At 35.0% G+C, this 27,163-nt stretch overlaps 2 protein-coding genes across 4 annotated transcripts in view; one reads left to right on the top strand and one right to left on the bottom strand.

Moving 5' to 3' along the window:
- Immp2l (inner mitochondrial membrane peptidase subunit 2) overlaps positions 1-27,163 on the top strand; it is a 980,466-nt gene that overhangs the window by 408,202 nt on the left and 545,101 nt on the right. The gene's annotated exons all lie outside the window — the stretch shown is intronic.
- The window catches only part of Lrrn3 (leucine rich repeat neuronal 3), a 32,181-nt gene continuing 28,055 nt past the window's right edge, over positions 23,038-27,163 (bottom strand). Inside the window, exon 2 of the mRNA XM_010643387.2 lies at positions 23,038-25,959. Within this exon, the coding sequence (XP_010641689.1) occupies positions 23,476-25,602 (2,127 nt within the window). The 5' untranslated portion in view covers positions 25,603-25,959 and the 3' untranslated portion in view covers positions 23,038-23,475. The remainder of the gene's footprint in view (positions 25,960-27,163) is intronic.

Below are 27,163 nucleotides of genomic sequence, written 5' to 3'. Positions count from 1 at the left end.
GATTCTCATTTTTTCCCCTTACCCCTGCCCTCCCTTCACCCTCCTCCCTTCCCCATCTACAAACACTTTATTTCCATCTTTTCATTATCTCACATTTTTTTCTTTTCCCTTTTTACCCTTCCCCTACCCGTCTCACCTTCCCTACACCTTTAGCCTCTTTCTTCCCATTTCTCAGCGTCAGTAATCTTATTTACAATTCATCTTTGACATTCTTTTTCTGACCTCTCCTAGGCAATCTATTAGGACACATTCTTGATTTTACCATATAAATTCACATCATTCGAATATCTTACTATATCTCTCCTGCTTGCTATCTGGTCATATTAAGACTGCAGCAGTGGCTGTATGTTTGGTCTTTTAGAATTCACTCTTGCTGATCAGTTCTTCCTAACAGAAGCTAGTGATTTAGAAATGTACAACATTGTTTTCCATTAAGCGGGTCATAAATATGCAACAACAAACTTAAGCAAACAACAGCTGTGCAGTCAAAGATGTCCTGCAGCCTCTCAAGTCCTCCCTGTACAGGCAGAAGCTCACATTCCCTTCAGACACATTGTGTACACGTGTCAGCAAACTACTTATTGTCTGACAAACCAAATCCTTAAATTGGCCTTTCAGGACTTAATAAACTTGCCTGAGTATTTGTCTATACCTGTATTTCTCAACATGTTCTCTCATTCCCTATCTTCCAGCCACCCAAATACTTTCTTTATTTTTTCACCATTTCTTGATTTTTCAAAACTCTTTACATATGCTATGCACATTTTTTGCCCCAAAGGCTCTTCTCTTCATTTAGCAATATCCTACCTACTCAACTTGAATATTCCAAGTTAAACACTACCTTCTCAGGGGAATCTTCACCGAACCTGCAGTTCAAATAAGGCCTGTCTGAAAGAGAATTCACAGTTCAACTTCAGAGTATTTGTCATTTTGTGTTTCTGTGTTTAGGATTAGTTTGCTTGATGTTTTTCTCCTCTGCAAGACTGTAAGTACTTTATGGCCTATATTTTGCTCAACATTATTCCCCTAGTATTTACACATAGTGTTGAATATTTATGGATTAAATGCTCAAGAGGCCCGGTTTGCCTTTGAGAGATATATCTCTCAACATAATCCTTTTAGTTGTTTTCTTTATATGATTACTCCCCCATAATTCCGCATTTGAGGCTTTATTATGGTTTCCGTTAGCAGTTCTCAAAAAGCATCAGGAAGTCTTCAGTATGGTAAGAAAAAGTAAAAAGAAGTGAAAAGTGCACACAGGGAAAGTCTAATCCCTGAGCTCCTATGGGTAGCCAGGTAGCCATGTGTTTGAGCTACTCTACCAGGCTATGTGGGATCAACTTCTCTATGGGAGAGATGATTTCTCTCCTCACAGACTCATAGTATAGGGAAATCCCAGCTTATCTGAATCTTCTCTCTTTGGTCTATAAGGGAAGAAGTTGTGAGCAGTCTTGTTCACTACTGTGTCCTCAGAATTTTCTACTGTATCTGACAAATAGGCATGAAGTAGATACATGAAATTTAAATAGACCAAGCCGGGGATTTAGCTCAATGGTTCAGTGGCCTGCCTTGCAAGCTCAAGGACCCGAGTTTGATCCCCTGTACAAAAAAAGAAAAAAGACAGTGACTGTGTTTTGTATCAAATTAGAATGTAGGAAAAGGAATAAATAATAATTCAGGGGGACTGTGGTACCTTGCATTCCTAATGTCAAATAATAGGAAGGCATCCAATATTACTTGTGCTCCTAGTTTGGGCTCTCATTTCTCTAGTAAATGTAGTAGATTTCATCATGACGTGTTCTGTTTGCTTTGCAGGTAAACATCATCTTATCGTATGGAGATTTTGTTAGGTCAGTTACTCAAACTTGTACCTAAAGTTGCAGTATATTCATTGTGGCACAGAAATTGAAATAACCACTTCTTTAGAGTTTAACAGGGCCGGGGATTTAGCTCAGTGGTTCCGCTGCTTGCCTTGCGAGAGCAAGGACCCGAGTTCAATCCCTGGTACCAAAAAAAAAAAAAAAGTTGTTGCTGGGCGTGGTGGCACACGCCTGTCATCCCAGCACTCTGGACGCTGAGGCAGGAGGATCACTGTGAGTTCGAGACCAGCCTGGGCTACATAGTGAGTTCCAGGTCAGTCTCAACTACATAGTGAGACCCTGTCTCAAAAAAAACAAAACAAAAAACAATACTTTCATTTGAAGTCAGTAGGACATAAATGTTAGAAGCAAAGGAAAATCAAAGTGCTAGTAAATATTTGTAAATAGACCTAGGTGGTATTTTTTTATGTAAAATATGTAAGGGATGGGCTTTTCTGTTTTCTTTATGAAAATATAATAAAATATTTTTGGCTTTTCATTGGGAGTATCTTTTCAGTACTTTAAAGTTAACCTGTATTATCATGGGTTTATTCTTGCAAATTTTAGCTCATAGCTTGATTATGGGGAGAGGTTTAGGGTAAGATTCCTCAAATGTGTATCAGAGGAGTGAATTACTTCTTAAAAACAGTTATATAGTATCATAATCACATAACCCATTATCTTATCGAGATAATATATAATCCATCATCTCTTTGAAATATGTTCTTTTGTTTGCTTCTCAATTGTATACTAAAATGGCAGTTTCTAAAAACTAAAGAAAGATTGGTATCTCTTTGTAATGATGTGTTGATTTCTTCCCATTATATTTGTGAACATTTTTTTCTTGACTTCAAAACAAACATGCAAATATTACATTGTAATTGTAGCTCACCAAGAAGTTACACTTATTCCCCTTTGGCTATTGAATTAAATATGCGTTTTTAAATCTTTGAAAAGAGAAGGCAACTCTACATTGTAGGTACTAATACTAGACAGGTTATGTTCACAAGCTTCCTGTCCATAAGAACAAAGATATCACAATCTAAACATGAAGTGAGAGTGATGAACTTCAATGATAACGATAAAAGGTTGGGGGCCAGGAGAGTGGTTCATTTAATTGAGGGCACTACCTTCTCCTCGCTCAGGTATAGGATATTGTTCCATTTTAAGCCATTGAGAGAGAAGGGCTTTATATTTTAAATTGGAAGCTAATAAATGCTCTTTTTCTCATTAACACACATGACCCCTATGATTTACGCTCTCATACACACTGGCCCAGTTTCTCAGTTTCTGTTACTGATGTTGAGAACCTCTGCTTAACATGAATTATTTCCTTACCAATTCCCTGTAAATTCACAATAGATGTTAATTGTAACGATCTGCCTGTCTTGTTCAAGGAAGAAAAATATCAAAATGAACCTAGCCTGTTGTACTTTTCTGATGTTTTCTAACATGTGTATAAATTGATTCCGTTTATGGGACTCATGAAGGCGGGCAGCTTTCCTGTGCTTCTCATGGTAGTGATAATGTATGTGTTTCTTATTTCAGATAAGCTATTTGCTGTTCAAATGACAATCAGTAGAACTGGAATGAGAAAGACAGATGAAGGATAACTGATAATTAGGTTTAGAGGACTCCGTCCTATTTTATGTTCTTAATTTATGGTACATTAGATATTTCCGTATAGCTTTGCTGTCTTTGACACAGATGAATATCAAATTTGAATTTAACTCCAAATTCATATTAAAATACTAGAAAATGATAATAAATGCATTTAAATGTTTGGAATTTGTATGATTAATGAATTGAGTTAATATTTAGTTTTTTAAATTAACGAGTAAGAGACTTTAGGGGAAAGATGTTAGCCAGCAATAGACCTCAGGACAAGCTGGTGTAGCTGTTCTTTGGAAAAAAGTCTTTGACGTGGCTGTGGGATTCTCATTACTGCTGTAACTATAATGATGTTTATTGTAGCCCTTACTTTGATCAATCAAGAAATGATAATTTTAGTGAATGATAACTTGGCAAATAAATAAGATAGATTTTATAAATTCATAGAATTATAGAATACTAGAGCCATTTGGAGATTTTCCAATTCAATCCTTACTAATATAGGAAAGGAAACTAAGCCCCAACAATATACAGTACTTTGTTATATACATTTTGACAGCTTACTTAGATTTCAGTTTTCTTATTTCTTGCCTTGATGCCCTCTTTATCTTTTTATTTATTCTTAGTAGACTGTGTTTTTTTCCTAAGTCAATAATTTCCCCCAAGGTATAAGAATAATTGTTGTGTAGTATAGAATTTCTTTTGTCTTACCCCGAGTTTCTAGCATTGGGTAGGATTTTCTTATTTATTCATGAGCCCAAGTGTGTACCTGAGATTATGCTGGTAAGATGATTCCTTGATAGTATGTGATGATGGTTGGTCCTGGTGGAGAGACAAACTGTGTGGACAGAATGTTGGGGCTTTGAATCAAGCCCAGCCTTCCAGCACCTAAGGAGAAACAGAGTTGGAGATTGAGTCCAATCAAATGACCAAAACTCCAGTTAAAATCTTGGACATTGAAGCTCATGGAGTTGTCTGGTTGGCGCACACAGTAATATGCCAGAAGAAGATGTACCTTGATTTTCCTGGTGAAGGCATAGAAGCTCTGTATTCAATATTCTCCCAGACCTTATCTTATATGTCTTTCTTTAGTTACATGATTTGGATTGTATTCTTGATGATAAATGTTTATCACAAGTAGCTCTTTTCTGTGTTCTGAGATCATTCTAGTGAGTTATCAGACTTGAAGACGGTCACTGGAACCCCCAGATTTGCAACCGTTTTGCTAATAGTGATGTGTCCTTAGGCTGTCTTTTATGTATTGCAGTATATTAGATTGGGATTGGTATACAGATACAAGCATTGGAATATGTATGCAGTACTCCATGTGACATTTGTACTCTACGTTACAATTTGGTTATAGAGCCACTGGTCAAGTGTGAGTCCAGTTGGCTTTGAATTGTTTGTAGAGCATTTACTTGAAATGCCTAATTTCTCCTTGTGGATGACACTGCTTTATCTAATAAGAAACTAATGCTCCAGAAACTGAATTGTAAAACCTAAGATATATGCTAAGATTATTTTCTGTGCTTGAGTAGGTCTCCTTCATTTTTCCATTTCTTATAACATGGCTGAGTGTTTTATTCCACAGTCTTGCTACTTAAACTGTACTGTTTAGGCCAAAATCACTGGTATCCCCTAGGGGCTTTTTAAAATGAAGACTTAATCATAATCTGTATTTTAGTAACTCCCAAGTGATCCATATGCATACATATTGATGTATACACAACTTTATTCTAAAATTTGGAGATGATGAGATAGATTTATATTAAATGATACAAATCCTTCATTTGAAAATCTGAAGATGAAAATTCTGACTTATTTTTTGGTCCATTATTTTCCTTGAAAATCAAACCCCATCTGTTATGGATGAATTCTTGCACATCTACTCCTGGTAAGGGTACTGTGTGCTTCATGGCTTTTGACATTTTTTTTATCTCTGTTAATATTTTAATATTTTCCACAGGTATTAAAAATTGATCTCTAGTTCATGGTTCACTATACTCAGTTGAACACGTGTGTATGACTCTCCTTGAAATGTCATTAAAATATCCATAAGGAATTAAATAAACTTCATCTGCCCACAGTGATAAACAGAATGGGAAAGATCCTATAATAGACCAGAGATGTGTGTAGAATTAAAGTGCGCAGAGTTTGGGAATGTATTGTAAGCACAGGGGACATTAAACAACTGAAAATACGAAAAACAAGGAAAGATCATCTGCAGGAAATATAGAATTGTATAAAAGTGACATGGGATTAGCATGACATATGGCTCAGCTCTAAAACTTCGTGATAATCCATATATGAATCATTTAACAAAAAGTTTTGATGAAATTGTGTTTTGAGGAATGATTAGAAGAGGAAATATGGAGGGCTATAAGGGAACTAATTTCTTATTCTTTGTAGTATTATTTTTAAATTAATAATATAGATATGACATGTGATCATAACATCAGAAAAAATGTGATGTTACTGTTCTCGTTTCTCTTTTGCTGTCCCCCACTTCCAGAATATTTGGCTATTGATAGCATAAGATAGAGACCATTGCAGTTAGAAGGTCTGAGAGTCTTGATTCTACCACCAGTAACCACCTTTCAATATAAAAGTGTATACTAAGACATGGTTCTTATTTCATTTCATTGCCCGAGTTCTGTGCTGTATCTCAGAGATATTTTCCTCTATTACCAGAATAGGCAGGTAGAGACTCTTTCTAATATCTCTCTTGGAGGCAATTTTGATTTGTTTTGTCCCTTACTTATTTACTCCAGTGACTTCAGAATTGCCTTTTTTGGGTGAAGAGTAAGATAGTTTTTCTTCTTAGTGTCCAAACAGCTTTAATAACCTGGAGAACAGTATGGAATTATCATTAACAAGAATGAAGAGTAATTATTCCTTTAGTTTAGGCAGATGGAAATGTTTCCAATTCTTACTCTGTGGCACTTATGAGAAATTCAGATATTTCCAAAATTGCAAAAAGCCATCTGGCCAAAATGGTTTTGCCCAATAAACTTATTTACTCTGCCTGACTATATTTCTTAGCTTTCACATGATTTTTGTTACAACTTTTTTAAAATCAAATTTTATAGCGAATATAATAGTAAATGAAGAACAAAAGAAAAGCACACAACTACTGCTTTGAATTTCATTACACTGGAGTTTGAATATGTAAGAAGAACAAAATCTAGAAAAAACATCGACTCATCTGCGCTCCAGAATATGTGATCTTCTCCAAAATGTTCATATTAAGCAGGTCTTTGCTACTTCTTATCTCTGTCTTTTCCAACCAACTTTTTACAGGGCACTAGAGAACAGGTGATAATAGGCACAAGCCAACATTAAATGGGGGTAAGTAAGCTAAGATTCAAGTGAACAGAAGGCTTTGTCCTTCCAAATCCCCTTGAGCCTATTTCTTTCTCTCTCTTTCTGTCAACCCAGATGTATCTTCTGTCGCTTTTTTTCCTTACCTTGCTTTTCAATCTCACTTTTTAGATTGGTTTCCCCTTCCTTCCCTTTCTTCCTTTCTCCCTCCCTTCTTCTTTCTATTTTTCTTTCTTTACAGTGAGTTCCGAGAATATGCGACAAGTTAGGAACTGCATTGTAATTGTAACTGAAGTTTGGTAGATGGGACAATGGCAGGTTCACAAGCAATTCTAGAAATAAAATGAGAATTTCAGGTTTTGAAGTACTGATGCCAACACATAGGCAATGATGAGTGAAACAATTATCTTAGTTTTTCTTTTTGCTAGGGAATTAGGAAATGAAACAAATTTCCAGCAGGCAAAATATATCTTCATTGGTGTTCTGATTTTCTAGTTTAAAAGAAAATTTTAATTCAGAAGAAATTTTTGTAACGAGGAAATAGAGAGTTATTGCTATTTTTAATATCGTTAATAGCACTAGTTAGTGTGTCTTGTTACTAAGAAAACCAGCTTTCTAAGTGGGAGAGGTTATTAATTTGCATATCAGGATTAGGTTAATTACTAGTGTCTGGAATTTTACCAAAATTGGTAAGCTACTATTAAATTGTTAGAGTGTTTCATATTTCTCTTCTTCCTCATAGTTATCTTCATCATAGTTAATTCTCTAAATTCCCTTGAAGAAGATGCTTATGTGACCCAGCTTTGCATATCCTGAAGCTTCTACCATTTTAGTTTCTTAGTAAATACTTAATGAACAGAGAAATATCAACATAGGTCTCTGGCCATCTTTATAGCTCATAGCCTGTTCATAGAATCATTTAGGATTTTTGTCTCTAGGTAATAGTATTACTGAGTATCCCAGAGCAGTGAGACTGTTTCTTCTTTTAGTTCTTTTATTAGCTCTCTTCCAAAAATGTTTCTTCACCATAAAATATAAATAGGGCAAAGATAAAATTCCAAGTTTATCTTTGTACTGGTGAAATACTGGTGATCAAATGGACATCACATGAATTGGTCATTTATTCTCACAATAGTCTATATAAATATTTCGTTGAAGAGATCAATAGAGAAGATTTAAAAAATCGTGACAAATAAAAATAATTTAGTGCTATGGCACTTTCTACTGTACTTGTAGTCTTTGAGTACATCATAATATTCAATATTTTTCCTTTCTGGAAAATAGATGCAGACCATTGTTTTTTACCTTAAAAAGTTCTACAAGTAAGTTATTTCAGCTGGAGGTAAACAAATGCTAGGCTATTTCAGGCAAGTGACTGAATAATTTCTAGGTTTCTTCATTGGAAAAATGAATGACTATACTTTTAGGTTCATTAGGATCAAGTGTGACTTTAGTTGAGTTAAAATAAAAATTGGAGTATACATTTGTAAAACATAGTCTCTAATCTTTTCACCTGTGCTTTTACTGTTCTTCCAGGACTATGTTGATTTATTGAGTCACTTTGCAAGGTTTTATCTGTAAGTTATACCTAACACAGAACAAGTGATATCATTGTTTGTCACTGGATGGCTATTAAAATTTAAAATGGGTTAAGCAGTTATATAAGAAGCAGCGAATTATATTACCTATGTAATAAAAAAGTAGCTATCACAACTAAACAAAAAGACACACTATTTCCTTCTTCCTTTGATCCTGTGGCCCCAGGAGTTAATGTAGGGCATGAAATGTCAGGACTGGGAGGGATGCCAAGTCACTGGGAGAAATGAGTGCCTTTGGTTATTTTCTTTATGAGACTGTCACCCTACTTGTACTAGTGCTGAATAGACCAAAAAAAAAAAAAAAGTAGCAGAAAATCTTTAGCTGAAGGGTATGTTGTTTTTTCCAGAAGAACAAAAGCTTTGAGTTTACTCTAGGCAATATAACATTATCCATGCTTCCTAAATACATTGCAAAGAATGAACAGAATACCTTTTCTCTATTTTGAAGTAGGTTTATACAAAGGTGTAAGGATTCTCCAACAGAGTGAGCTTTTTATAAGTATACTTTCTTAACTCATTCGTACTAAAATTCTCACCAAAGTACATTACTTCTGTTCCTCCTAGGTAAGTTGTTGAAATACCTTTAGTTTTAAGGACTTGAACTGCTTTTGATGCTGAATCTTTATCCTCTAGGGTATTATGTTTGTAATTTAATATATTTACTCCTCAAATAAAATATTTTTCCAATCATTTGCTCAGCTTGTTGGCTTATCAAGATTGATTACATTTGCCTTTTCTTACTTTGAGTGGTGTGGTCTAAAAGTATGAAACAACAGCAACAAAAAACCCTGATCACTCCATATTTGAAGCACCATGCCTATGGTTTGTGTACATTTTGTTCTACATGTTGAAATATTGTGATCTGGCTTAACATCTTTTATTTGAAATAGTGAAATGAATCATTGGCAAGGAAATAAATATTGATTTAAACTCTATACTTCAAGCAGAAAAGAACATATTTAAAAGACATCTAGATGGCCCTTACAGCATGCCGATTAGAATAAATTAAATATAGAATGAATCCTTCTTGAAAATTAATTTTGCTATGCTTTTGTTATACCACTATAAATAATATCAAGCAACTGAAGTGGAGGAAATTTACCACCTTTGCACCAACCCCTTTCCCTCTAGAAAGCGAACTGATCCTCAGTACTTTTGTAATATTCCAACTTGATTACCTACCTATGTATTTATATACATCTGGCATTCCAGATTTATATATGTCTGCCTGCTTGCAATTTATTAAATTGTGTCCCCTAAAAAGGCAAAAATGCAAGAGTTTACCCTTATCCGTGATTTCACCTTGTGGTTTTAAAGTGAGCCATCAACAAAGTCAACTGCAGTTAAAAACTATTGAATGGAAACATTCCAGAAATGTAGAATTCATATTTTTCAAATAACCAGCTATTACTGTATATCATTATAAGTTTTCCATCTTATGTTATCTCTTATTGTGCCCAATATATAAATTAATCTTTAACATTGTTATGCATGGTAAAACCTCTGTGGCTTGACTCTCCATGGTTTTGTTTTCTCCTGGTGAACTATAATCTAAAATTATTAAATTGAAAATTCTAGGAATAGACAATTCATGAACTCTTTAATTGTGTGGTCTTCTGGGTAGTGTTATGAAATCTTGTACTATCCCGCTTTATTCTGACAAGTACATGAATCATCCCAATAGTGTATCCATGCTATAAACACTACCCTCCCCATACTGTCTATCCTAGCATCCCAGTGCTTGTGTTAAAGTAACCATCACAAAGGAGCCTAACACTAAGCTACAGCCTTATGTCATTCACCTCACTTTGCCTCCTCATGTATACGTTGTGTCATCTCACATTTTCATAAGGAGAAAGTCTGATGCAATATTTTTAGAGGCCAGAGAAAGCATATTTACAAAACTTAATATATTTTTATAATTGCTCCATTTCATTATTAGCTTATTGTGGTCAATCTCTTACTGTGCCTGATTCATAAATTAAATTTTTCATAGGTATGTTTATAATAAAGACATAAAACTCCATAAGAAGGTTGGGCATTATCCCCAGCTTCATGCATCCCTAGGTATCTTGGGACATATCCCTGTGAGAAGCTGGACTGTTATACATTACTTACTTCTCTCCTTAAATGAACCAGTGCAAAGCATTACTGATTTAGTAATTATAAAGTTACATACAATGTAACCAAAATGACATTTTGAGGGTTTTATGTTACTGTCTTTTAGACAGATGCATTTTTACACATATTTACAAGATTCCGGTGGAGCTTTTTCTAACCTGTCAAAAATTATGAACTTTAGAGTTACATAGATTTGGGTTGTAATTCTGACACAGTTTATTTTTCTGCAAATTATTGACCCTTTATGTGTGCTCGCCTCCTCTACCTCTTCACAACCCCCACCATTTTCCCCTCTTATTTGTCCTGGAGTTAAATAGAAACAATGTTAAGCTTTGAATTAATCACAACAAAAAGAGGTGCTGAATAGGAATTCCACAGACATTTCATGAATTTGATTTATTTCTGACCATGATTGTATCAATAATCATGCTGTGGGTTTTCAAGCTGTGGGGTCAAGACTCCTTCAGTATGTAATGAAATCATTTAGGAGGTCATGATGCTGCCAATAAGGGAAAGGGTAAAATATGAGAAAATGTAAAAATGGAATTAAAGTCTTGTAGCTGGGGAGGGGAAGAGGGGGTGAAGGGAGGGTGGGGACAAGGGGAAAAATGAGAACCAAGACCTGACATGTAAAGGTACAAGATCCCAGTAATGAATGTAACTGTACTGTATACCTAGAATGTACCAATAAATACAAGGATGTAGTGGCAACAAAACAAACAAACAAACAAACAAAAAAAACCCATGGCCAGGTATTTAGCTCAGTGGTGCCACTGCCTGCCTCGGAAACACAAGGTCCCAAGTTTGATCCCTGGTATTGAAAAAAAGAAAAGTAAGCAAGAACCAAAACAAAATATCAGTATGCATCATACGGTACTTGGGTATGTGTTAAAAAATATATTAATATTAACATGAAAAAAGCTTAACAGGTTTGCAAGTGTCAGAACAAATGCGTGTTAATTATTCTAATTTATACTCTGCTTCACAGCACTCTATTATCTCTTGTTGGCATTTGTCTCTTGTAAGTTAAATAATAAAATAATCAGAATGTGTGGTCATGGGGAATACCTTTCCCCAGCTGTCTTTTCTAGTGCCTGCGATTGTCTTTTTTGGTTGTCACTGAAAGCCTTGTAACCTTACCGATTTGTCTAATGAAATGGTGTCAGCAGGGCAGCATTGTTGTTTCTCTTTTCCACTTCTTAGTTTGTGTTAGGCTTAACTCCAGAAAGTACACAGTCAGTGAAACATGAGTTCTAGCTGGACATATTCTGCTTCCCGAGCGTAGAGGATAACTGCTGGTACTCATTATTTCAAGGTCTGCCTCTTCTGTCTGCTACTGACCTTTGTCTAAGAGGTCATGTAGTATATATGAAAAATTTCAAGGTTTTCAGTATTTCTTAGGAAGTTAACAACCTGTCAGTTGTTTACGTGGACACCAAACCTCTCTCATTACTTCCTATCAGTATTGTTAACATGCGATCACAATCCTGTCAAATTCTTTAAAACTTCTATACTCTACTTTTTCACCTATAATATAAAATATGATTATTGAGGGAATCTCATGGGAGTCAAATGAGTTTCCATGTATGCCATTGCACAGTGCCGGACATAATGCTGCTGCTGCTGCCACTGATGACCTCTTGTGGCCTACGTATAGTCACCCTTGTTGTAGAATTGGCTATGGTGCTCCCATTGGAAAATGGTGCAGACATTTGGTTCACATTACTCTCCAACCAAATGAAGAGTTGAAAGATGAGCACCCTTGGAAGATTACATTCAGTTGCTGCCATTACCTTTCAAGAGGGACTTAAATGAGTTGAATGATGTTCAGAAACAGTCATGTGAGTTCACAGGGGAGTGGTTCCTTTAAACATAGCAATGGCTGACATAGCAATTTATAGCCTGTGAGCATAGATTAATTCACTTGGTTCTTTAAAATAAAACTAACGAGAATTAGAAAGAAAGAAATATCTCAGACTAACATGAAAGGGAAATTTTTGTTTAGTCTTGGAAATTTAAAAAAATGTAAAAGGCTGACATCTAAAGGACTGAGCTAGTAGAGGATAGTAGTATCCGTTGGTTGTGTCCTTGGGAGATTTGGAGGCTGCGTCTGAGAATGACAGGATGAAAACTGAAGTCTCTTTTGATTCTTGGTTTGGAAGTCTTTGATGTCATTTTTAAGGCATGAGCAAGTTTAGTTTTGATTAGGAGTGAAAATATTGGAGGAAGAGACAAAATTATAAATTTTATAAAGGCAGAATGGCAGGCTTTTCTAAGAGTATAAATGGAAGACAGGACACAAGGCCCTCTTTTCTGTACTTAATTTTGTATATTCACATGTTAATTTGTTCATGATATATTAAGATATATTGAGCAAGATTATTTTATATCAAGAAATAATATATTGTTTTGGTCACTTTCATGTCTCTGAGACACAATCTTTAATACCTACAACTTAAAGGGCAGGCTTTTCTAAGAGTATAAATGGAAGACAGGACACAAGGCCCTCTTTTCTGTACTTAATTTTGTATATTCACATGTTAATTTGTTCATGATATATTAAGATATATTGAGCAAGATTATTTTATATCAAGAAATAATATATTGTTTTGGTCACTTTCATGTCTCTGAGACACAATCTTTAATACCTACAACTTAAAGAGTTTTAAGGTTTATTTTCATTCTTGGTTACAGTCCATAGTTGATTCACTCCAGGACAGAAATGGCGTGACAGACAGTGGGGGCATAGCTGTTGCATCGTGGCAGCTGGGAATTAGAGAGAGAAGAGAGGAGCCAGGGAAGGAGATGTCCCCTTCCGGGTCACAGCCCGTGTGACCCCTCCCTAACCAGGCCCTTCCTCCTGATAGCATGGCCTCTGTGGCGTGCCTATAATCCAGTCTCCTTCCACAAGCTCAGCCTCTGAGTGTAGAAGAATTATAATTTATTTTCATTCTTGGTTACAGTCCGTAGTTGATTCACTCCAGGACAGAAATGGCGTGACAGACGGTGGGGGCATAGCTGTTGCATCGTGGCAGCTGGGAATTAGAGAGAGAAGAGAGGAGCCAGGGAAGGAGATGTCCCCTTCCAGGTCACAGTCCGTGTGACCCCTCCCTAACCAGGCCCTTCCTCCTGATAGCATGGCATCTGTGGCGTGCCTATAATCCAGTCTCCTTCCACAAGCTCAGCCTCTGAGTGTAGAAGAATTATATAACCCGAGAGAAATGTTAAATTCGTATGTGTTCGCAGTACATCCACTATACAATCATCTTGGGGTTTGGATACATGTCCATAATAAACCTTGATTCCTTTTTCATCCCCTTCCTCATCCCTGCCCCCTTGCTTCCTCCTCCTCTAATTCCTTTTTCCTCATTTTCATTTCTTTGATGTTGTTAATCTGAGCTCATGCTTATGGCATATGTTTATTATGAAGTACCCGTGCATGGCATGTCGTTATTCTACTTATTACCCCCTCCCCACCATTGATCTTTTGTATGCCTTCCCATTTGCGAGAGATCCATCCCCAGGTCTCCTTATAAACTATTATTATTAATATTATTATTATTATTATTATTATTATTATTATTATTTTGTACCAGGGGATCAAACTCAGGACTTTGGACTTGCGAGGGAGGCGCGATGCCTCTCAGCTACATCCCCCGCCCCTTATTGATTATTCTTAAGAGAACATGATGGTAGAAAACTAGAAAATCCAATATGAGTATTTGATTTATTCTACATTTACTCTCCCATTTTAAGTTGTTTTGAGTAGAAGATCCCAATTGGATACATAATAGAAGGTAACTTTTTAATATTATTTGAAGAGAATGATACTTATGAGATCCAGGTAGTTAGAACTCTGGTTTTATGTAAAATATAGTTCAGAGAAATGCGATGTGGCACTTTCCCCCGCCTGGTTTTCTTGTATCTATTTGTATGCTTTGATATTTGTGAAAAATCTATGTAACATATTTGTGAAATTTTGGAAAGTTAAATACAATTGACATTTGAAGTAGAACTAGCCAAGTTTAAGTTGTTAGTTACTTTTAGTAACTTTTTAAGTATGTTAGTTACTTTTCTCTCATTGCTGGCTCCAAGGCAGGGTGGCCCATGGCAGAGGGGCCTCACAGAGGAGAAATAGTTCATGGCACCTACATTATAGCAAAAGCAACAAGGGAATCTTAACAGCACCTTTCTGCCCCTTCTATCTTATCCATACTACTGGGACTAGGACAGGGTCAAACCAATCAGCGGACTGAGTTAATAATCACACACCCCCTATCCCAGTGTCACCCACTCTAGTTTCAGCCACCTCTGAAGAAGCTCTATGACCTCATGAAGCTTTGGGGGGATATCTAGACCCAAGCCATAACGCATAGTCTATAATTTTACATTATATTTGGATTTTTATGTTCAAAAATATGCAGCAGGGATATGGCTCAGTGGAAGGGCACTTGCATTTTGGGTGCCAAGTTGTGGGTCCAATCTCTGGTACAAAAGGAACTCAAACCAAAATCAAAACACAAGACAAAAAACTACCCAGAATGCCTAGATCTCCTTCATTTATTTGCAGACACTGGACTGCTGTAACCCTGAATGTGAAGGGTTTGTGTCTCTGGGGATTTACCTGTGAGGTGCTGAGCGTACGTATGCGCCTTTGTGGGATTTCAGGGTACAGGAAGACTAAGATTATGAGCACTGGATGTGCCTGTGGCTACATTTGGCTCCCACTTCTATTTCTAGCTATGGTGAATTAGATGAGAGATGGGGGCTGAGTGATTGTAAGATAGGACTGATATATGGAAAACAACTCTTTGTACTCTTATAAGATAGTCCTGGTGTTTTAAATTTGGCATAGTCATTTTCCGCTGGGATAGGAGTTTCTGCCATGTTTAGCAACACATCAGCTGGGCTTTAAAAGATGACTTTTATGCATCTCCCTATTTAAAATTCTCCAGCAATGCCTGTTCTTTTCTCCTTCGGCACTTCTTCCCAGACACTTAGTACTCTTACTCTATTAAAATTCTTCAGGCCATCCTTAGTTGACTCCCAGTATTTATCTGCTTTGCTGTGAGGAAATTGTGTAAAGATTGGGACTTTTTAAATGCTCTGTATCCCAAATGTGTGTAAGTTGTATTTATATCTTTCATAATTTATTACCCTGTGTTAAAATTGCCATATTCATTTAATATGTAATTTTTACTATAAATTTTGTGTCAGAAGGAATTTATCACACTCAATCTTGAGTCTTTATTAGCCATTGTTGTATCTCATACATAGCACACCCTCAGTAAATAGTGAATGAATAAAATGCATATGTGGATAATATGAGTCACTCTTGGTATCCTTGCTTCAAACTTTGCTGCTACTATTTTCCAAATGTTATCCCACGCAAGAAGGCCTATCACTTAAAGGGGTCTTTAAAAAAATAACAAAAGCCAACTGGGAGCATATAATTTGAAATGAAAGCATTGCTTAGCCTAGCAACTTTCAAATATTTGCAAGTAAAAATTAATACTTTTGAAGAACAAAAAACAGTAGATGTAAAGTTATCTCTTCATGCCAATTTAATATCATAAAATGTTCTTAACCTATGAATGTGGGTTTTGTTTTGTTTTGTGGTGTGAGGTGATAGAATCCAGGACCTTGCACAGGGTAGGCAATTGCTTTCCACTGAGCTGTGTCTCCAGCCCCAGTTGTGTGTTCATTTTAAAGAACCACCTGTTTCTTCTCCTGGCAAGTGTGAATGAACAACTTACCATACAAAGGTACCTGTAGGTTTTAATCATATAGTATTTGAAGGTGTTTTTATTTTATTTTTGTTTTCCTATTTGTTGATAAACAATCCATATCATCTATATTTTGTTCTCTAGCACAACCGTGTTCATAAAAATCGATCTCCTGAGAACTAAGATTTGCGGTGAATTACAAGACAACCAGCAAAGTCAGACTCTGTCAGAGCATAATGACTTCTAGGCTGCTGGTGTGAAGGTGCCCTAGTGTTCTGGAGCCCCAGTGTCCGTCATACCAGTACTCACAGAGTGAGCTTGGTGGCAGTGCGTTAAAAGGAAGCTCTTGTTTTGCCAACTTTATTCTTTATGCAGGATGTTCCTTCTATTGTCAGGTTATTATGCTTGGTGAATAAAATCTGAGATGTGGAAAGCTGGTTTTGCAGATAATTCCCAACTTGTGCTTCTCTGCAATGAAATGAAGGTAACTTTACACAGCAGTACCTTGGTTCACGAACTTAATTGTATGGTTTTAGAAAAGATGGCCATTTTTGTGTTTCCATGGGAAAGATGGCCGTGATTGTGTTTCTCACCGCATACTTCTGTTTGTGAACCAATTTGTTTGAAAACAAAAGCATTCATGAACCGAGGTACCACTATGTATTGGAACTGTGAACTGGATGTATGTGTAGAAATAAATGGAGAAAAAGTATTTAAAAGTTCCTAGCCTTGCCCCTACTAGGTGCTTGGTGAATATGCCTATTTAAAATTTTTATTTTTAAGAATATGAATATATATTCTGTTTTGAAAAAAATGCTTATTGATAAACCATTGCCCTTTGTTTTTCCAGTAGTAACTGAAGGCTTTTATCTCCAATTCCTAATGCAAAACTTTATTATATTATATTATGTTATATTATATATATCATATCATATAGAAACATGTGGATGGGAATCTTTAGAAGATAATAGGAACAATTAGTGAATCTCGTATACTATTGATGGTTTTTCCCTCCCCCCAAAATCACCTAGAAGTAGAGTGCAATTCAATTTATTATTTTTGAAGGCTATAGCAAGCTTATAAAGTGCCTAAGTGTTTTTATTTTTAATGATGTTGAATCTCTTAGTCATTCTGCTCTAAGTTGGCGAAAAGTCACTTCTCTGAGATTAATATATAAAATGGGAATGTTAATACTGAATTTATGGAGATTTCGTGAGGATTGAATAAATTGAATTATATATATGTACTGATGTATAAATTATTCATATGAATTTGTATATACATCAATTATATACATATATAAATTGGTTTCATACATATGGACATATATATGAGACAGTTGTAAAGTCTATCAGTACTCCTACCACTCAGTTTGGTGTTAAGTGTTCATTTAAAACATATTGTTTCTTTCTTTTTTTCTAAGATCCACAGTGGATTTTCTAAGGCTGTCAGAAGTTGTTAGCCTGGCATAAATTAGCATTTAATAATGTTTCCTTTGTGTCTTCATTTCATGTGCCTTCCTTCCTTCCCTCACTTTCAGTTTTCCTACTCAAGTAAATGTGACAGCATATTTATTCAAATATAATATGTTAACAATATATTTATTAAATGCCATGAATTCTATTTGCCAGGAAAATAATTAAACATTGCATTATCACTTCACGACTAGACCTAGGCTGAGACAGGCACATTGTCCACAGAAAGAAAACCTAACTCCTGATACTTTCACATAGTTATTTTTGATGTAGTTTTTTTTTCTTGCTCTCTTCATTTAATTTCTGTTGATTTGTATGGAAAAATGTTATTTAGTACAAAGTGATTGTATTGTTCCCTACTATGTTCATACTTTTTCTACATCATTTCCCTGGATAGAAGGTATTTTTGTTTTTAAATTTCAGTTTGAAATGGCTTGTTGGCATTGTATAGTTCTATTAGTTCATGAATTTTATATGTGAATATGTTTTGAAAACGCTGGTAAAATGAATGCTTCAAAATGAAAGCTATATATTAGATGTTGGTTTATTGATTAACTGAGTAGAAAATAGGAATGGTAAGGCTAGAGACTTTAAGTTACTTTGGAGACAGTATGAATCTTTTCTGTAACCATTATTACAGTTTGTTTAGCAGAGGTATCTGGTCTTCATTCCAGTCTTGATAATGAATTTCAATTTTATATGGTACTCTCTCCTTTTTTTTTTTTTTTTGGTACCAAGGATCGAACTCGGGTCCAGCAGCGGAACCACTGAGCTAAATCCGAGGCCCTATGTGATACTCCTTTAAAGAGCCGTTTGGGTGTGTTTGGCTCTATTGCTTTAATAATGACATGTCTGATAGTTTAAGAACTGTTTCTTTCTTTACCAACCTTGAATCTTGTACTGCTGATAACAGGGAGGTTATTTTATTACTCTCAGAATCTCTCAATGTGAGGAGTGGGAAGGTCACTTTATGTCTCAAGCTTACTCTGTTATTTGTTCCAGAGGTTGGTAAACTTATAAATGGGTATCACAATTGAATTTTGAATCAATAACCCCAGACACTGAACCATATGTTTTAATGAGAAGCTGGATTTTTCTTACAGTGGTTACATAGTGCTGTTAGTTTTCTGAAGATATGGTAGACTTAGAAAAGATAATTATGAACACACAAGGTACTATAGTTTCTCCTAATGTAATTATAATTCATTCTTCTAAAAGGCTCACTGAGGTCCACCACATTTTTTTTTTTTTTGCTGTGATTTTGTTACTCTGGCTGACTCCACAATAAATTTAAAGTCATAAATGATACCCGAACTGAATTTATTGCTTATTTGAAGATCTCAATTTGCTAATAAGAAAAAGAAAAAGTTCTGTATATACATTTGTGAGGTTCTTGATCCTTTAGTTGTTATACACATATGGCTTATTTCAAAGATGAACTAAGAATCCTCTGAAATGTGTGTGTGTGTGTGTGTGTGTGTGTGTGTGTGTTTAGAACAGGTAAATTGGATTGGATTTTAAAAAAAATTATATTGGAATTTATGGGCCAGACTTTAATTTCCATTCATCATTCCCTGTCTCCCGGAAAGTCAATACTGAGATAAAGACCAAGGTATCACTAATTGTGACGTATTTAATCAGAATTTTTCCCTGATATTTTGATAGCTGTAGGAGTAATTTATTGGAAATTTTCATTTTAGTAAATATACACTTTATAAGTTTTTAATTTTTTATTTATAAGTGTCTGACATATCACTTTGATTTTAAATCAATTAAACAATCTAATGAGATGGGATTCCACTTAGTAGGATTTCAAAGTTTTCTTTCATAGGTAGTGGAAAAATCTTATAAAAGTTAGTGATTAGAGCAAGGTGATTCTCATTCTTGAAAATATATAAATGTCTGTCAATATTATATTACTTTCTCAAATTTAACTTCCCACTTTCTTGAGTGATCAAAATCCAAGTTTAAAATAGGGGAAATAAAGCAGTTATTTATATTTTTATATCTGAAATTATAGTAAATAGAAAGGCCTTTTGATTTAACAATTTTAAGTATATTATTAGGCTATTTTAATGTGTATAAAGAATAGAAATCAATAATAAATTTGAAACAAGCTTCTACATCAACGTATTGCTATGAGTAAAACTGTTAGACCAAGAAAAAATCTTGTAATTTTCTAATTATTGTCATTCTATGAAATTTAAGTAAAGCTGGGACTTTATTGTCACAGTTTGTACATAGTTTGTTAAAAACACTGATAAAGGAAATGAATCAGAATGAAATTCAGTAAAATATGTCATTAGATGGGAAAGTGGAATTTTTTCTCTTCAAGCCTGCTTTTCCAGTGACTAATGATAGCCTTACAATTTTTATTTCTTAAATATAAAAAAAACTCTCATTTGCACATTGTGCTTGTCTATTGGCAGTTTTGATTAAAAACTTTTTATCTAGATAGAATAAAAACTGAAACATTTCCACCCCAGGAATGTGACAGTATGTTGTTGCTTTGATCTCCTAATAACACATTTTGTTCTACACTGTTTTTATATATATAGGCATGTCTTACTCAATGATGGGCTTCATTCTGAGACATGCATCATTAGTTGATTTTAGCATTGTGTGTGCATCATATAATGTACTTAAGCAATCCTGGATGGTAGAGGTCTCTTGATGTAGCATCTAATGCAATCAAGAGACATGGTAGGGGCCTGGGATTTAGCTCAGTGGTGCTGCTCCTGCCTGGCAAGCACAAGGTCCCGAGTTCAATCCCCACTTCCAGAAAATACAAAACAAAACAAGAGAGAGACATGGTAAATGAGAGCTATATGAGGGTACTGCCAGCATAACATGGATTTTGTTTTACAATGAAATATTTATGACTGTATTCCAAAATAATAAAAGTATAGTACATGTATAAACCATTAACATAGTCATTTGTTACCTTTACCAAGTATTGCTTTCTGAATATAATTATATGTGCTATAGTTTTATAAAACAGACAACACAGTAGGTTTGTTTACATCAGGATCACCATGTGAATAATGTACTGTACTATGATGCGAAGATAGCTAGGACATCACTAGGTGAGAGGAATTTTTCAGCTCCATTGCAGTCTTGTGAGCATAGTTTTGTCCGTGGAGCCTGTTGTCAATGGAAACTTACTTATGCAGTGCATAATTGTATTTATGTATTCAATGGGACTTACTTCTTTTCAGAAAATGGGGATTTTATTTTATTTAAAAATATGTAATTTTCTGAAAGTTACCTTTCTCTGTACAAGATAATCTGATCAATTGGCATTCATCAAGGCATAAACTTTAGAGTTTTGTTTGTCATAGGTAAACTTCTATGCTATAACTGGGACATCCAAGTGGTGACAAAATTGTAAGTTATTTGTTTTAAGTACTGTGATCATTGTTTAATTTTAGTTGAGGTTTAAGAGGTAACATAGGGAATATGAAAAACTATTCTTATTGAATCAAATGTTTTTTTTTCTTTTCATGGCTATTTTAGATAAAGATTTAAGCAAATAGGTAGGACCATGGTTTGTTTTGAGCATCTTTATTTATTTCACTGTATAAAAAATCCATTGCTCACTACTAGATGTCTGGTCAGAGAGCTTATTTCATAACAATTTTCATAGGAAATAGGTGCTTTGAAATGCATTCTCAGCTGTATGATATGTTTGTGATGGTTTTTCTTGAAGGTAAGTTTAAAAGTAACACAGGAGACATCTGCTCGAGTTCTTGCTGATGTATGTGATACCTGCATCCTAATGGATTGTATTGCAGCCCGTAAGTTTTTGACAAATAGCTGAGCTCCAAAAAGCTCTGTCAATTGTGCTGAAAACCTTCGTGATGTATGAGCATGTTTTGCAGATGAATTCTTATGTCAGCCTCCATGTGATAGTGATTCATCAGGTTGTAAAATTTGTATTTGGGAAACACACTAAATTAGTGTGCTCCACATTTTAGTTGTGTTGAAAACACATTTTGTCCTTCCATTTTAAAGAGTTCATAACAGCTACCTTCCACATTGTCAAAAACAGCTAGGATTTAATTAGAAACTGTCAGTGCCATCACAAAGGAAATGTCTAATAGTAACAGAAAAGTTGGTTTGACTGCAGTGGAAATGCTTACAGGCCAGTGATGTGTTGATAATATTCAGCAAGCTATTGAAAGAAAAGTTAAACACTTACCAGCAGACACAACAGCAATTAACACGGAAGCCATGTAATTTTGTAGAGATAAACAGTTTGCCTTAAAAATTATGGCTTATTATCATAGTTCCCTAATATTTCAGAATGTTTTCATTTGTACAAAAATACACTTATTTTTAACACTGTGGGGTTTTTTTTGTAAAAATGAATAAAATTCTCAATGATCTTAATTTTTCTTTCCTCCAAGTGAAGTTCTTTCATTTTCTGTATAATATTTTTAAACAAATAGTAAAGTTCTTGGCACTTCATTTCAGTGATTTGGAATTTTTAAACTGTGTTATTTAGGCATCTTAAATATAGTCTCAGAGGTCTGCACTATATATTTTTTTCTTTTATTCCAAATCAGTTTCAAAAGCATTTACTAGTTAACAAACTATCCTCTCAAATTTTTATTGAGCTCTGGAATTATCCCAATTATATTTTTTTATACATGGGTGAACAAAGTAAAAGGAGAGTTTCATAGAATTCAACCTGACAAACTTCTGCTCCTAACCTGATATATTTTATGATGGCATTCTAAGATCTTAGTTTTGAAATGGTATGTGCTGTTCCCTTGCTTTGTTTACACCAAAGCAGAGTATTATTTTTCTTTTTTAGCGAGGCTCAGTAAATACTTAAAATCACCAAATCATTTGAAAACTACACCTAGATTTAAAGTATTATTTAAATTTGGTAATATTCTCTGCAGAAGTAGCAACCTGTTATTATTAATTATTGAAATAAGACATAATTTTGGGCTTATTGGATTTACATTATCTGAACTTAATAATTAAATCTACCCCAAGGCTGCTTGTTAAGAAAATCTTTACATGAATGTATAATTTCCTAGGACATGGGTATCAGTCAGTAATTAAAGTATTAAACATAATACTGTGATTTCTTTTTAATATTGATCAAATGCTTTCTAAGTTCCACTTTTGCATTATTAAAATGTAGTCACATAACCCAATAAAAATTTATTACCCTTAACAATCCAAAGTTTGTTATTGAAAACACTTTTGAAAACTTGTAATTTGAATATCTGATCAGATGATATTTCCCAGAAATTATTCTTTATTTATAAACAAAACAAGACAAAAGCAATTGTTTTTAATCCAAAATGTATTTTTCCTTATAAAAGAGGTCCACATACTCACTGTGTCTACTCTACAGAATTTGTCCTTTTTATTACACCACGTGTCAATTAATTGTATCTGGTCACTGCAAAAACTCGTGGCTAATATGTGTAATACAACACAGGAGGAGGTATTGCTCAGTTCAACTACTCTTACATACTTAAAAAAAATACAGAAATGTTTTTTGTCCACTTTAACTGTAGTCCAGACATAAAAGTTACACGAAAGTTCTAGAAAATGGAATTATTTGGTTGCCACAGTACCCTTTGAAGCCAGTTAATTAAAATGCTGAACGTGTATGTATTTCCATTGGTCAGGAGCAGCATTGGTGAAGCTTAACCTTCTTTATAGAAAGTAATATTTTTCTTCCTATTTTTTTTTAGCACAACTTCAATATTGAGTTTTCTTTGAAGTAGATTTAGTTTTTTTAGGACATATTTGTTGGCACACCTATAACAGTTGCTTTCACTTCCAAGGATGTACTCTTTTCTTTGCCTACCTCCCAGAGGTTTATCAGAGGAGGATAAAGCTCACTGAATGCAAACGTTGGTTTGTGTAAGTAATTCCTCATATAGTTATGTCCACCATCACAGTTCATTTCTTGAGAGAGGCAGATGAAAAGACATATCACACCGATAATCCCCAGAAGGCTTCCAAGGCAGGCCATAAATATTGTGGCATTACCCTTTTCAGATCCTTTTTGATCAGGGTCCGAAGCTTTTGTGGTGATGTTTACACATTGTGTTCTGATTTTCTGATAGATGGTGGGAATATCAATACAAATTTTATACTCAGTGGATGGGTTCAGATGAGTAAGATTATACACCTTGACATCCGCTGGTATTCGAGCACTTTGGGCAGCATGAAAATTTTCTGTCTTGACAAAGGCAGTCCATTTAACACTGGATTTGAGAATTTTTGAACTTGCTTTCCAAGACACCAGAACTGAATTGGCCCGAATATCTCTTATTTTAATATTCAAAGATCCATTATTATCCTGGGCAAAAGAACCATCTACTTTTATCATAACAGACTTCAAGTCAGCTCCAACTAGGTTAGTCGCTATGCAAGTGTACAGGCCCCCTTCTTTTGCAGTGACACCGCTTATATCTAGTGTGCCTTCCGAATGGACATAGAACTTGTCTGTCAGGGTATTAGGCAAGAGCTTCTGACCAGAAGGCGTTATCCAGTAGATTTCAGGCTGTGGCTCTGCAGTGGCTCGACAGTGAAGGGAGACATAGCTATCAGCTTCTACATCCAAATTAGAAGGAAAACTCTCTGGAGCTATAAGAGGGAGGCAAATTTCCATCATGTCTCTGAAATGCACTTGCCGGACATTCTGGCCTTGGAACTCAGGTGGGTCCACACAAAATAGAGAATCCGGCTCCATAAATCGAATGTTGGTCTTGTTCATATTAATCCAACGTATGACACAGTCACACCGGATGGGGTTGCTGTGTATGCTGATTTCCTTGAGGTTTGGCAGTGACTCAATGGTACCATGGTAGAGGGCGCTCAGGGCATTGCTATTCAGCATGAGTGATTCCAGCTTGGGGAGTCTGAAAAACGCATTAGGGTGAATATAAGACAATCTGGGGTTGTTAGTAGCTTCTATTTTTCTTAAGTCTGGCAAGTTATCCACAGCAAGACTGTCGATGGAAATCAGCTCAGGCATATTATTTATTCCCAACTCTTTTAAGTGCAGCATATTGCTGAAATCACCCCTTCGTATTCTATTAATAGGATTTTTATTTAGATCTAAAAATTTGAGGTTTACAACTTTTTGAAGAGCAACATGGGGCACTTTAATAAGCCTGTTGTCATAAAAAGAGATGCTTTCTAAGTTTTCAAGTCCCACCAAGGCATTATCTGGTATTTCTGTGAGGTTTATACCAGCTATAACCAGACTCCGAAGATTGATAAGAGGCTTAAAGTTCATGTCTTTAATTTGAATGATTGGATTTTCCCCAATCATGAGAATCTCTAGATTCGGAAGAGCATCAAACCACTTGCTGTTGATCATCTGTAGTCTATTTGAATTGAGATGAAGTCGAAGAAGATTGTGCAGGCCAATAAAGGCTCCAGGTGAAATTGTAGAAAGCAAGTTGTGATTAATATAGAGTTCTTGTAAGCTGTTCAGACCAGACAGACATTTTTCAGGTAGTTCAATGAGCTTATTTTCCTCCAGGTACACAGAAAGAAGCTGAGACATCTTTTTTACATTAATGTTGGTGACAGAAGATAAATTGTTCTGAGATAAATCCAGGCCTGTAAGGTTGACTGGAAAGTCTATGGAATACTCAATTTTTGCAATGTTGTTAGTCTGTAGGAGCAGGATCTGTGTGTCAGCAGGCAATCTGGCTGGGAAATTTAAAAGACCTAAATCATTACAATCCACTGTAGATGCTTCCATATACATAGATCTGGGTGTAAACCAAGGCCTGATTTCACACGTACATAGTTGTGGGCAGTCCACCTTTTTATCTACCGCTTGTACTAGTGTAGTGATAGCTAGGCCAAGTAGCACATGAATTCGGAGTGGCATGTCCTTCATCTTAGCTTTCCTCTTCAGAAATGTAATGGGCCCTTAAGGATTCCACAGTCACTGCTAGTAAGTTCAGTAAGAGCTGAATGATACAGAAAATACTTGCATTTGTCAAATGATGAATGCCAAAGAACTGCAGAGTTTTTCTTCATGGAGATACATGTGAACGCCACGATTGCATTGGCCAAAAATGTCGTGCATATTAGAGAAAAGAAGGTCACTGGTTCTTTAATGATAGAATATTGATGTACTTTTTGAAGATGCTGTATGTATAGATGATTACAGGAGATTGAGCAATTCATTTATTTAGGATTGTACTCTTCAGATCCCATGCTTCTTCAGTTCTGCAGGAATAGTAGCATTATGCTAAGTGAAACAAAATAAACCAAAGAGAAAAGAGAAAAATTATTAATACAAAGGAAAAAAGCATAATTAATACCCATGTGCTACCTTTAATTATTTACTGTAAAAATGATACTCTTAGAGTCTGCAGTTACTTCAGTATGTTCTGATGACTGAGCTTGCTATGACCATTCTTGAGAGTTCTTGACCCACACATTGGACAGGCTGACAAAGTTAATCTTTAGAAGGCTGAAGTTTCATTTAATGTAATAAATATGTCCAGAATTTTTGTTATTTCAAATTTTTACTTAACATTTTAAATTTTAGTGTATTTTTAAATTTTCTCTAATAAGTACAGGGGAAAAAACAACCTTTCAATGATGATGGCTTTTTTCTTCCTCTTAAAAAGGCAAAATGCAAAGGTTATAAAGAAATGGTACTGTTCTGCTAGACTCAAACGATTCAGGCTGTAGTTCCTTGTGTTCTTAGGAGATAATTTTAGAGGCAAAATTATAAAATGATTGTTAAATGAACTACAAATTGTGTTATTAGCTGGATTTCCCACTTTCATCCATTGTTCTGTCCATAGTCTCCTTTGTATAAAGTCATTTGAATTTTGCAGTATTTAAAAATATTAACTTATTAACATACAGTAGATAAACCAGTAAATTATCATCTTAACTGAAATTCAGATTAATGCTTTTAAGCATTAATCTGAATTTATTTATCCTGGAGAATAATTTATGTTCCATAGTCACTAACAAAGAAGAAGCAACTTTATTATACCAGTAAATCAGACACTTAGATATTCTGTCTTTTAAATGGACCAGTGTCTTTATCACTGGAAACCAATGTGAAAACAAACTGCCATTGTTATATGTTTTGTGTTTTAAAGTAGTGCCCCGCTTTTAAGTGTATACTTTGCCCAGAGACTGATTTATTTATCCTGGAGAATAATTTATGTTCCATAGTCACTAACAAAGAAGAAGCAACTTTATTATACCAGTAAATCAGACACTTAGATATTCTGTCTTTTAAATGGACCAGTGTCTTTATCACTGGAAACCAATGTGAAAACAAACTGCCATTGTTATATGTTTTGTGTTTTAAAGTAGTGCCCCGCTTTTAAGTGTATACTTTGCCCAGTTGTACTTCGATTGTACAGGAAAGTTTGGACACAGGTAGGTTTTTCCTTCTGTGGCCTGTTGCTTCCCAACAATAATGGTCT

The sequence above is a fragment of the Fukomys damarensis genome, unplaced genomic scaffold (genome assembly GCF_012274545.1).
Source record: "Fukomys damarensis isolate Sample0158 unplaced genomic scaffold, DMR_v1.0_HiC HiC_scaffold_4, whole genome shotgun sequence".
Classification (NCBI taxonomy): domain Eukaryota; kingdom Metazoa; phylum Chordata; class Mammalia; order Rodentia; family Bathyergidae; genus Fukomys; species Fukomys damarensis.
Note: the sequence above shows the minus strand (reverse complement) of the source record. Positions and strands in the feature narration are given on the sequence as shown.